At 44.7% G+C, this 13,808-nt stretch overlaps 1 protein-coding gene across 7 annotated transcripts in view; it reads right to left on the bottom strand.

The window, feature by feature from the left end:
• The window catches only part of LOC121276953 (nipped-B-like protein), a 554,475-nt gene that overhangs the window by 96,196 nt on the left and 444,471 nt on the right, over positions 1–13,808 (bottom strand). For all 7 annotated transcript variants that reach the window (XM_041185678.1, XM_041185679.1, XM_041185683.1 and 4 more), the window contains 2 exons: positions 10,838–10,946; positions 8,419–8,555 (listed from right to left, as the gene is read on the bottom strand). In XM_041185678.1, coding sequence (XP_041041612.1) covers positions 8,419–8,555; positions 10,838–10,946 — 246 coding nt within the window. The remainder of the gene's footprint in view (positions 1–8,418; positions 8,556–10,837; positions 10,947–13,808) is intronic.

The following is a 13,808-nucleotide window of genomic DNA, read 5'->3' as shown; positions in this document are numbered from 1 at the left end:
AACTGGCTCATTTAACTACCCTGTATTTGGTTTCTCACTTTGGACAGAAGCAGATCTCGATTGGTCCAGTTCCTGATCTGCTTCGCACAGACAGGCAATGTGTCTAAAAAATTAATGCAAGGGCGATTTCTTGGAGTACATGAGTACACGAGATTCTTTCTTGCAAGGGTAGGTGGCTAAGGACATCCGCATTCACTATGTGTATCCTAGGTCGGTGCTTGAAGTGTATTCATAGAAAGAAATAAATGCTCATCGCTGAATTCTTGCTGAGGCTATTGGCGGGATATCCTTGTCTTCTTTGAAAAGGCCCAAAAGCAATTTAAGATCGGAGATGATAGTAAAGTGTCCGCCATGTAGGTACTGGTGGAATTTTTTAACTCCAAAGACTACTGACAGTCTCTCCTTCTCGAACTGCGAATAACTATTTTCAGCCACCGAGAGGGTTCTTGATATGTAACCTATTGGCCTCTCAAAGCCGCTGTCCATTTCATGGGACAATACTGCACCATTGCCAAGATGTTGCTGGTCAATATCAATTCTTTAAATGGGTGAAAGTGCACTAATAAGGTCGAAGGGTGCAGCAGTTGTTTTACACTGTTGAAGGCTACCTCCTGTGGTGCCTTCCAGGACCAAAGATGGGGTCCCTTCAGCAGTATGTGCGAGAGGGCCAGTACAGTCGATAAGCTGAGTAAAAATCGTGCGTGGTAGTTTACCATCCCTAAAAATGATTTGAATTCAGTAATATTTGTTGGGGAAGACACCTCCTTTATCACCTTAACTTTTTCTTCCACTGGGTGTAATCCTTGTGCATCTACATGGTGCCCCAGATAGGTAACCTTGGTGGCTTAGAAAGTGCATTCCTCCTTTTTTACGCAGACTCCAGTTTCCAGAGTTCTTTTAAATACCTCCTATAAATTTGCTAAATGCTCGGCCTCTGTTGATCCAGTTACGAGGACATCATCAAGGTATACTAGAATCCGTGGTAATCCCTGTAGCAAACTCTCCATGCCAAAAGGTAGGACCCTATACTGGAATAGGCCTTTGCGTGTGTTTATTGTGACATATCCCTGGGATGTGTTATCTAACTCGAGTTGGTGGTACGCATGGCTCACGTCCAACTTAGTGTAGGATTGACCTCCTGCCAGCTTTGCGTACAAGTCTTCAATTCTTGGAATTGGATATTTATCCAGCTTGGCAGCCCGATTAACGGTTAGCTTATAATCGCCACAAATGCGGATGGTCTTATCCGTTTTCAGTACAGGGGTGACAAGTGCTGCCCAGTCCAAAAATTGAACTGGCTGTGTGATGCTTAGTTCCTCCAGCCTCTAACTCAACATGCACTTTTTCTCTTAAGGCATAGGGTACTGGTCTTGCGTTAAAAAAATCAGGGAGTTGCCTCTAGATCAACATAAATCTTGGCTTGTAAGCCTTGGATCTTTCTTAATTTGTTGCAAAAGACGCTGTCGTATTTTTAACAATTCTAGCAGTCCTCCTGCCCGCACTTGGAAAATCTTGGACCAATTTAACTTGAGTTCTTTTAGCCAATCACAGCCCAGAAGGCTTGGTCCTTCCCCAGTCATTATTATTACTGGGTGCTGGGCTGACTGCTGCCTATAGCTCACAGGTACCATGGCGGTGCCGTTTACTTTTATGGCTTCTCCCGTATAAATCTACAACTGGGCAGTTCTCTCCAGGTTTAAGGGTTGTGTACCTTCTCTCAGGTACTGAGATGTGTGTTCACCCATCGCTGTGGCTGATGCCCCTGTAGCCACCTCCATAACTAGAGGCTTACCGTTTATGTGGAGTGTGACAGTGATAGGATTTGCCTTGACTGCTTTAAATTAAAAAGAGTGTGAATGTCAGAATCAGCTATTTCAGGCTCTTTCACATTATGTGCTTGTAATATCTTTGCTGGCTGGTTACTTCGCTCTCTGAGCTTAGCTCTGCACTGCTGTATCAAATGACCTCTTTTGCGACAGTAATAGCACTCAGCCTCCTTAAATCTGTATGTTTCAGGAGTATGGTTACCCCCACGTCAGTAACATTTGAACTTCAGGATTGCTGTCTGCCTCTGGTATATATTTTTTTGATTTCTGGGTTTTGGGAATGATTCATGTTTTGCGGCTACTTCTGCGGTTTTGGCACCACACCTGCCTGCAGGTTCCTGCCCTAACTGGTAAATGGTACAATTTTGCAAGCTCTGTAGCTCCTGCACATTTTTTTCAGCGCCTTCCATGACCAATGCGATCGCCATTGCTCGCTTAAAATTTATATTGACTTTTACCAGCATCGACGCTGAATTGCATCATTGCGCATGCCATGAGCTAACCGATCCCATAGTATGCCAATCAAGGTCACTCCAAAATCACAACACTCTGACAATTGCTTCAACTTAGCGATATAAGTCATGATTGATTCGCCTGGAGCCTTCACCCTCATATTAAATTTGAATCTTTGCATAACGACTGATGGTTTGGACTGAAAATGGCCCTTCACTAAATCCACGAGCACATTGAACGATTTGCAGTCTGGCGCACTTGGGGCTGTGAGACTGCGAGAAAGGTTGTAGGTTTGACTCCCACAGATGCTCAAGAGAATTGCTATGCGCTTTGCCTGCTCCCCTATTTTGTAGGCCTTGAATTAAGTCCAGTCCTCCGTGGGGGAGTCAAATAGGTCAATTCTCCCAAAGAGGGGCATCCTGGTGAGTTTTAAATTTTTCCTTCATTAAAAGGAGCTACTGACAGTTGTAGGGCGAGAGGCAGAGCCAGGATCATATAGCGTTGTCGCCAGATGTAGAGATGTACCACCAAGAGGCTTCTTCAGTTGAACAATGAAATTTATTTACAGAGCTGCTGGATTAGCTGCAGGCCTCTAGCAAGGCTACAGTACACACTCTAGGTTAGGTTCCCTTAGCTACCCTGTGCTCACTGTTGATTGGCTGTTCAGGCCACATGGCCGTTAATCAGTAAGGCTGGCCTTAAAGGAACAATCGCCACAGTTGTGCTCAGTTTTGATCACACTTTAGGAAAGATGTGAAGGTCCTTGAGCGGGTACAGAGGAGATTTGTCAGAATAGTTCCAGGGATGAGAGTTTTTGCTACAAGGTTAGATTGGTGTAGCTTAGTTTGTCTTCCTTGAAGCAAAGACGACTGTGGGAAGATTTAGAAACTTGGAAACATAGAAAATAGGAGGAGTAGGCCATTCGGCCCTTCCAGCCTGCTCTGCCATTCATCATGAACATGGCTGATCATCCAACTCAATAGCCTGCTCCCGCTTTCTCCCCATATCCTTTGACCCCTTTCGCCCCAAGAGCTATATCTAACACCTTCTTGAAAACATACAATGTTTTGGTCTCAACTACTTTCTGTGGTAGCGAATTCCACAGGCTCACCACTCTCTGGGTGAAGAAATTTCTCCTAATCTTGTCCTAAATGGTCCACCCCGTATCCACAGACTGTGACCCCTGGTTCTGGACTCCCCCACCATTGGGAACATCCTTCCTGCATCTATCCTGTCTAGTCCTGTTAGAATTTTATAGGTTTCTATGAGAGCCCTCCTCATTCTTCTGAACTCCAATAAATATAATCTGAACCGACTCAATTTCTCCTCATATGTCAGTCCCGCCACCCCAGAATCGGTCTGGTAAACCTTCGCTGCACTCACTCTATAGCAAGAACATCCTTTTTCAGATAAGGAGACCAAAACTGCACACAATATTCCAGGTGTGGTCTCACCAAGTCCTTGTATAATTGCAGCAAGAAATCCCTGCTCCTGTACTTAAATCCTCTCGCTATGAAGGCCAACATACCATTTGCCTGCTGCAACTGCATGCTTACCTTCAGCGACTGGTGTACAAGGACACCCAGGTCTCGTTGCACATTCCCCTCTCTCAATTTATAGCCATTCAGATAATAATCTGCCTTCCTATTTTTGCTACCAAAATGGATAACCTCACATTTATCCACATTATACTGCATCTGCCACGCATTTGCCCACTCAATCAGTTTGTCCAAATCACATTGAAGCATCTCTGCATCCTCCTCACAGCTCACCCTCCCAACCAGCTTTGTGTCATCCGCAAATTTGGAGATATTACATTTAGTTCCCTCATCTAAATCATTAATATGTATTGTGAAAGCTGGGGTCCCAGCACCGACCCCTGCAGTACCCCACTTATCACTGCCTGCCATTCGGAAAAAGATCCATTTATTCCTACTCTTTGTTTTCTGTCTGCCAACCAGTTTTCTATCCATCTCAATACACTACCCCCAATCCCATGTGCTTTAATTTTACACGCTAATCTCTTATGTGGGACTTTGTCGAAAGCCTTCTGAAAATGTGAATAAACCACATCCACTGGCTCCCCCTCATCAACTCTACTACTTACATTCTCGAAAAATTCCAGTAGATTTGTCAAGCATGATTTCCCTTTCTTAAATCCATGCTGACTCTGTCCAATTCTGCCATGATTTTCCAAGTGGGGTGGGGTGGGGTGGGGGGGGGGGGGGGGGGGGGGGGGGGGGGGGGGGGGGCAATGGTGCAGGCGATGGCATAGTGGTGCTGTTGTTAGTAATCCAGAGACCCAGGGGAATAGTCTGGGGACCCGGGTTCGAATCCCACCACGGCAGATGGTGGAATTTGAATACAAAAAACATCTGGAATTAAAAGTCTAATATGACCCTGAAACCCATCTGGTTCACTAATGTTCTTTAGGGAAGGAAATTTGTCGTCCTTACCTGGTCTGGCCTACATGTGACTCCAGGCCCATGACTCTTAAATGCCCTCTGAAATGGCCTAGCAAGCCACTCAGTTGTATCAAACTGCTACAAAGTCACAAAAAAAGGAACGAAACCAGACGGACCACCCAGCATCACCCTAGGCACTGGGAACGACAAAGGCAATCTGGCATGCCCTGTTGAGCTGCAAAGTCCTCCTTACTAACATCTTGGGGGCTAGTGCCAAAATTGGGAGAGCTGTCTCACAGACTAGTCCAGCAACAGCCTGACCTTCATCCTCACGGAATCATCACTTACAGATAATGTCCCAGACTCCACCATCACCATCCCTGGGTATGCCCTGTACCACCGGTAGGACAGATCCAGCAGAGTTGACAGCAGAGTGGTATACAGTTGGGAGGGAGTTGTCCTGGGAGTCCTCAATATCGACTCTAGATCCCATGAAGTCTTATGGCATCAGGTCAAACATGGACAAGGAAACCTCCTGCTGATTATCACGTATATCCCTTCCTCAGCTGATGAATCAGTGCTCCTCCATGTTAAACATCACTTGGAGGAAGCACTGAGGGTGGCAAGGGCACAGAATGTACTCTGGATGGTTGATTTCAATGCCTATTACGAAAATTGATTCGGTAGCACCAATACTGGCTGAGTTGGCCAAGTCCTAAAGGACATAGCTGCTAGACTGGGTCTGTGACAGGTGGTGAGGGAACCAACAAGAGGGAAAAACATACTTGACCTCATCCTCACCAACCTGCCAGCCGCAGATGCATCTGTCCATGATAGTAGCAGTAGGAGTGACCCCCGCACAGTCATTTTGGAGATGAAGTCCCACCTTCACATTGAGAATACCGTCCATCATGTTGTGTGGCATTAGCACCATGCTAAATGAGATAGATTTCGAACAGATCTAGCAACACAAGACTGGGCATCCATGAAGTGTTGCGGGCCGTCAGCAGCAGCAGAATTGTACTTGAACATAATCTGCAACCTTATGGCCTGGCATATCCCCCACTCTACCATTACCATCGAGCCAGGGGATCAACCCTGGTTCAATGAAGAGTGCAGGAGGGCATGCCAGGAGCAACACCAGACATACCTCAAAATGAGGTGTCAACCTGGTGAAGCTACAACACAGGACTATTTGCATGCCAAACAGCATAAGCAGCAAGTGATAGACAGAGCTGAGCGATCCCACAACCAACGGATCAGACCTAAGCTCTGCAGTCCTGCCACATCCAGTCGTGAATGGTGGTGGACAATCTAACAACTCCCTGGAGGAGGAGGCTTCACAAACATTCCCATCCTCAATGATGGAGGAGCCCAGCAGAGCAGTGGAAAAGATAAGGCTAAAGCATTCGCAACAATCTTCAGCCAGAAGTGCCTAGTGGATGATCCATTTTAGCCTCCTCTGGAGGTCCCCAGCATTACAGATGCCAGTCTTCAGCCAATTTGATTCACTCCATGTGATATCAAGAAACGGCTGAAGGCAGTGGATACTGCAAAGGGTATGGGCCCTGACAATATTTTGGCAATAGTGCTGAAGACTTGTGCTCCAGAACTTGCCGTGCCCCTAGCCAAGCAGTTCCAGTAGAGCTAGAACACTGGCATCTACCCGGTATGTGGAAAATTGCCCAAGTATGCCCTGTACACAAAAAGCAGGACATATCCAACCCGGCCATTTACTGCCCCATCAGACTACTCTCCATCATCAGTAAAGTAATGGAAGGGGTCAACAACAGTGCTATCAAGCAGCACTTGCTTAGCAAAAACCTGCTCACTTATGCCCAGTTTGGGTTCCGCCAGGGCCACTCAGCTGATGACCTCATTACAGCCTTGGTTCAAACATGGACAAAAGAGCTGAACTCCAGAGATGAGGTGAGAGTGACAGCCTTTGACATCAAGGTAGCATTTGACCGAATATGAAATCAAGGGGACCTAGCAAAACTGGAGTCAATGTGAATCTGGGGGAAAACTCTCTGCTGGTTGGAGTCATACCTGGTACGAAGGAAGATGGTTGTGGTGTGGAGGTCAGTCTTCAGCTCCAGGATATCACTGCAGGAGTTCCTCAGGGTAGTGTCCTAAGCACAGCCATCTTCAGCTGCTTTATCAATGACCTTCCTTCCATCATAAGGTCAGAAGTGGGGGTGTTTGCTGATGACTGCACAATGCTCAGGACCGTTCGTGACTCCTCAGATACTGAAGCAGTCTATATCCAAATGCAGCAAGACCTGGACAATATCCAAGCTTGGGCTGACAAGTGGCAAGTGATATTCGTGCTACGCAAGTGTCAGGCAATAACCATCTCCAACAAGAGAAAATCCAGCCATCGCCCCATGATGTTCAATTGCATTATCATCACTGAATCTCCCACTAACAACATCCTGGGGATTACCATTGACCAGAAACTGAATTGGATTAGCCATACAAATACTGTGGCTACAAGAGCAGGTCAGAGGCTTGGAATCGTGCGACGAGTAGTTCACCTCCTGACTCCCCAAAGCCTGTCCACCATCTGAAAGGCACAAGTCAGGATTATGATGGAATAATTCCCATTTGCCTGGATGAGTGTAGCTCTCAAAACACTCAAGAAGCTGGACACTATCCAGGACAAAGCAGTCCACTTGATTGGCACCACATCCACAAACATTCACTCACTCCACCACCGATGCACAGTGGTAGCAGTGCGTACCATCTACAAGATGCATTGGAGGAATTCACCAAGGCTCCTTAGACAGCACCTTCCAAACCCATGATCACTACCAACTAGAAGGTCTGGGGCAGCAGGCAGATAGAAACACCACCACCCGGAGGTTCCCCTCCAAGTCACTCACCATTCTGACTTGGAAATATATTGCCATTCCTTCATTGTCGCTGGGTCAAAATCCTGGAACTCCCTTCCTAACAGCACTCATCACATGGACTGCAGTGTTCAAGAAGGCTGCTCACCACCACCTTCTCAAGGGCGACTAGGGATAGGCAATAAATGCCAGTCCAGCCAGCGAAGCCCACATCGCATGAATGAATTTTTAAAAATTTACCATCCTTCTAACAGGGAGCTGGAGGAATACCTACATCCCAATCTACAGCTGCAGGACATGCATTATATTCAGTCCCTTATATTAGAAGCTGCAAGGTTTGATTTCACATGTTTTGCCATGAAAGCTGCCAACATGGGAGCACTGTACCTTTATGAAGTACTGAAATAAGGCTGAAACAGGATCCAAACCAACATACAGTGCATGCACCAGTAGGCAACGAAAGCACTCAAGTCATATGGTTGAATTCAGTACTTTAAAATTGCCCTTGTTCAGTCAAGCACATTACTGTGCGTCTGGAGTCACACGTAGGCCAGATCAGCTAAGGATGGCAGATTTCCTTCCCTAAAGGACATTAGTAAACCAGATGAGCTTTCAGGACAATTGATGATAGTTTCATGGTCACTGTTAGTGGGACTAGCTTTCAATTCCAGATTTATGACCTGAATGCAAATTCCACCAGTTGCCGTGGATCTAATCCAGCGACATTACCACTACGCCGCCTTCTCCCCACAAAACTAATACCAGTTATTTTGCATACATCTTAAATTCATCGATTTAACAGAAGTGAAGATTCCTATGAAAAGTCCAGGAACTGTAAAACTGTAATAACAGATGGAGGTGGATGGCAAAAGCCACACTTACATTGCACTTTGTGGTAAGATATGGCTGAAGTGTCATTGCATGTTTCACCATCAGATGAGGCTGGATTTTGCTGAACAAGTATAAGGTGATTAGACAGGCCACCAGACAGTTGGTATTCATGCCTTTACTATCTGAATCTGATGGGATAAAATAAGAGTTAGCATTTGCAGTCAAAGCACCTCATGCATACCAAGCCAATATCATCTTATTGCCCATAAATAACCTGTGCTCAGCCTCATCATTTAATCATCAAAATTATTACAGCACAAAATTTTTCTGGGACACAGAGAATTAGGTAGGTGAGAGATTTCATTGATGGAACATGGAGCCAACACAAGAAGATTATCCTGACTTTGAGTAGGAGCTTGGCACTTGTTTTGGTTTGGTTTGCTGGTACAGTGTAGAGGGAGCTTTACTCTGTATCTAACCCCGTGCTGTACCTGTCCTAGGAGTGTTTAATGGGGACAGTGTAGAGGGAGCTTTACTCTGTACCTAACCCTGTGCTGCACCTGCCCTGGAAGTGTTTAATGGGGACGGTGTAGAGGGAGCTTTACTCTGTATCTAATCCTGTTTTGTACGTGTCCTGGGAGTGTTTGATGGGGACAATGTAGAGGGAGCTTTACTCTGTATCTAACCCCATGCTGTACCTGTCCTAGGAATGTTTGATGGGGACAGTGTAGAGGGAGACTTCCACATTGCTATGGAAGATAAATGAACAGGAATTGCATTCGCCATAGTTGAACGGAAAGGAGCCTGGAAGCATTGTGGGAGAAGTGTGAATAGGGATATCTTCGCGAACTGATCCTCCTGGATACTGGGGGGGAAAACAAGTTTGTGTTGGAAATAGTCTGACCAATGAGAGTCTTGGTGTGCTAGAAGGCAACAAACAAGGGGACCCTGATGTGTTCTGGGGGTGTTGGGCAAGGGTCTGGAAAATGGGGATGACATGGTCAAGGGTCCTATCAACCAGTGGCTGAGGATAAGGGAGTACATTTCAAAGGCTCCGACGTGGAAGTGAAGCCAGAGAAAATGCAACAATGCAGGACAAGTAGGTCAAAAGGGATGCTGCCCTTCCAGGAAGCATTTCTTTATTGTAAAGGGAGGATATAGGAATCTAGATAGGATTCGAATATTTGTAGCTGTTATAACACTACTGCAGCTGATACAACTGGTTAGTTTTTTTTGTATTTTTAAAAATTTATTCTTACAAGGGATGTGGGCATCACTGGCAAGGCCAGAATTTGTTGCCCATCTTAAATGCCTTTGAACTGAGCAGCTTGCTCAGGCAGTTATGAGTCAACCACATTACTGTGGATCTCGAGTCACATGTCGAATGGCAAATTTCATTCTCTAAAGGCCATTAGTGAACGAGATGTGTTTTTATGACAATCAATGATTGTTTCATGGTCACCATTACTGAAACTAGCTTTGTATTGAATTTAAATTCCACTAGCTGCAATGGATTTGAAACCGTGACCCCAGAGCATTAGCCTGGACCTCTGGATTACTAGTCCAGCGATATTCCCACTGTGCCACCATCTCCCCCTACCGAAAACTGAAATAGTTTTCATTTCAAATAATGTATTTTAGTGTTAAGTACTGGGCATCAAATAATGTCGTCAAGCCAGCTGCCAAGGAAAAAGGCCATAATCAAGTCAATGACCAGACATAAAACAATCAGGGTGAAGAAAGCTTCACCATATCTGGCAAAGCTTTTGGGATCTTGTGCTTCTTAAGTAGAGGCATTGAGTACAAAAGCAGGGAGGTTATGCTAAACTTTTATAAAGCTCTGGTTAGACCACAACTAGGGTATTGCATCCAGTTCTGATCACCACACTTTAGGAAGGATGCAGAGGAGATATACTGGAATGGTTCCAGTGATGAAGGATCTTAGTTACAGGAGTAGGTTGGAGAAGCTGGGATTGTTCTCCTTGGAGTGAAGGAGGTTAACAGGAGATTTGAGGGGCACAAGATTATGATAAGTTTAGATAAGGAAGACAAATAAAAGCTGTTCCCATTAACTGATGATACAACGACTGGGGAACGCTGATTTAAGGCTTTGGGTAAGACGCAGGAGTGGTGCGGAGAAAGGGGAGCAGTTGCGGGCGGGAATGTGAAGAACTTTTAACATAGGGAATGGCAATGACCTGGAACTTGCTGCCTACAAGGATGGTGAAAGCCAAAAGGATGAATGATTTCAAATCAAAACTGGATAGGCACTTGAGAGAAATGAACTTTCTGGGCAAGGGGATAGAGAGGGAGGTGGGGGTGGAACTGGAGCTGATTGGAATGCTTTACAGAGAGCTAGCATGAAACTCAGTGGGCTGAATAGTTTCCTTCTGTGCTGCAATGTCTCTATGACATGATTTTTAATGGGGACTGACCAGTTATATTCCTGTTTCATCTCTCTTCCATTTACCTGCTAGTGATTCCTCATATTTCAGAATGTGCTCCACCAGATTATCCACTATCTGCACACAGGCCTTCTTCACGGGCTTGTACGAGGCATCTTCCTCAGACTTCAACAACTGAAAGCACAGCAGAGTTCAATTAACGTTCTCTATAGTCCTCCGCTAGCCCCCATATCCACCCCGCCCCAGTTCCCAGATCAAGTCGACATATCCTCTGTGATCATACCATGCGACTGTCATCTACATTTCTTCAACTGACTAAATACAAAGGCAATTAGTCCATTTCTCCTCTCTTTACACTCAATCTAAAGCGCAGTCAGTGTAATGAAAGCACTGGTTTTTGCTGGGCTATAGTAATAGGGGCACCGGTAGTAATTATTTGTCTCTGCCTGGACACAAACTTTGGAAACCAAACCCAATCCTTCCCCAAATACAAATTTTCCAAACCTTAGCCTACTCCATAAGGTTTGTGGTTTAGAAAACCAAGAGAAAAACAACAATAGCAACATGCACTTAAATATATACTTTTTTAACTTATTCTTTTCATGGGATGTGGGCATCAATGGAAAGGCCAGCATTTGTTGCCCATCCTTGACTGCACTCAAACTGAGTGGCTTGCTAGGCCATTACTGAGGGCAGTTAAGAGTCAACCACATTTCTATGGATCTGGAGTCACATGTAGGCCAGGCCAGATAAAGGATGACAGATTTCATTCTGTCAAGAAAACAAGAAATTGCAATATTTTTCTTCTGGTAATAACCCTGGCATATTTTCTTATGTACTGGAAATCAGGCTGTAATTGGATTAAGAGCTAGAGTGACGACAAGGGTCTAAAGTCAACAGTAAGAAGCGGTTTTGATATGTTAATGAACCAAGAGGAACTTCAATCAGAGTTTTACATAAAGCAATAACAGGAATAGTTTGAATTGACTTGTTTTAGTTCAAAGGGGGGGATATATGCAGGTTGTAAGAAGGTATAAGGAAGTGAGGTAAAGATATGGTCAGTTTGCTTTTCCAAAGAGCTAAAGTAAAGAACAATTTAATAAATTCTGGGAAGAAAGGCTTGAAACAATAGAGAGATCAAAGGGAAGGAATGCATTTAAAGAAATACTGAAGCGTATGTGAGGGGGTAGCTGCTTAGATCTCCCAGAAGACAGCACAATAGCCGGGCAGAGCTTTCAGAAGACAGTGTGAACAAGGCCAGACCTGAAGATCCAGTTGCTGTCAGCCTCAGAGGACACCCCAAGGAAAAAGTACTGTATAGTAAAAATTACTGGACTTCTATAGATTTTAAAATCTATAAGAATATTGCTGAACAGAAAAGGGAAAGGTTAGCTCTGAGGACAGTTGGCTAAAGTGGAATTGGTAAATAGGTTAAAAGTAAGATGGCAGAGAAGCAGTGACAGGCATTTAAGGCGGTATTTGATAACTCTCAACAAAGTTGCATTCCAATGACGAAGAAAGGCTCAACCAAGAACATAAGAAATAGCAGTACACCATAGGGCTGTTGAACCTGCTCCACCATTCAATATAATCATGGCAGGTCTTGGGCTACAATTTCATTTTCCCATCTGCTCTCCATATCCCATAATGCCCCAAATATCTATCTACTGCAGCCTTAAATGTAATCAATGATGGCACATCCACAACCCTCTGGGGTAGAGAATTCCAAAGATTCACAACCCTTTGAGTGAAGTAACTTCTCCTCATCTCAGCCCTAAATGATCAAGCCGTTATCCTGAGACTGCGCTCCCATGTTTTGGACTCCGCACCAGCAGAAACAAATTCTCAGCATCAGACCACAGAATCTTTACAGTGCAGGAGATCAGTCAGCATGGCTCTCTGAAAAGGAGCATTCTACCTAGTCCCACTCCCCTGCCTTATCTCTAACCTCATACGTTTTCTCTTTTCAGATAGCAATCTAATTCCCTCTTGAATACCTCGATCGAACCTGCCTCCGCCACCCTCTTGGGAAGTTCGTTTCAGGCTCCAATCACCTACTAAGTGAAAGAAATTTTCCTCACATCACATTTACTCCTTTTGCCAATTATTTTGAACATGTGCCCTCGAGTTCTTGATGTTATCTTGAGTGGGAACAGTTTCTCACTATCTACCCTGTCCATACCCCTCAGGATCTTCAACACCTCTATCAAATCTCCTTTCAAGCCTTCTTTTCTCCAAGGAAAACAGTCCCAAGCTCTCCAATTTATCCTCATAGCTACAGTTCTTTATCCCTGGAATTATTCCTGTGAATCTCCCCTGTACTCTCTCCAATGCCTCCACATCTTTCAAGTATGGCATCCAGAACTGGACGCAGTACTCCAGATGAGGCCTGGCTAGTGTCTTATATAAGTTCAACATGACCTCCTTACTCTTGTACTCAATGCCCCTATTAATAAAGCCAAAGAGTAAATGCTTTAACTGCTCTCAACATGCCCTGCCATCTTCAATGACTTATGCATATACACACCAAGGTCCCGCTGTTCCTACCCCTCCTTTAGAGTTTTTCCCTTTATTTTATACTGTTTCTCAATACATATTCTTCCTGCCAAAATTAATCACCTTCTCTGCATTGAACTTCATCTGCCACTTGTCTACCCAATCTACCAACATGCCTATGTCCTTTTTAAGTTCAAGACTATTCTCATTACAGTTGATGACGTTTCTAATCTTTGTACCACTCGCAAATTTCGAAATCATGCCCTGAACACGATAGTCAAGGTCATTTATATCGAGAGCAAGGGTCCCAACACTGACCCCTGAGGAACTCCATTACAAACCTCTCTCCAACCTGAAAACCAACCATTTATCACTGCTCTCTGTTTCCTGTCACTCAGTCAATTTCATATCCAAGTGCCTACTTTCCCTTTTATTTTATGAGCTAAAATATTGCTTGCAATTCTGTGTGGCACAGAATGCATTTTGAAAATCCATAAACACCACATCAACAGGGTTGCCCTTATCAACCTCCTCTGTTAC

This window comes from Carcharodon carcharias, chromosome 4 (genome assembly GCF_017639515.1).
Source record: "Carcharodon carcharias isolate sCarCar2 chromosome 4, sCarCar2.pri, whole genome shotgun sequence".
Classification (NCBI taxonomy): domain Eukaryota; kingdom Metazoa; phylum Chordata; class Chondrichthyes; order Lamniformes; family Lamnidae; genus Carcharodon; species Carcharodon carcharias.
Note: the sequence above shows the minus strand (reverse complement) of the source record. Positions and strands in the feature narration are given on the sequence as shown.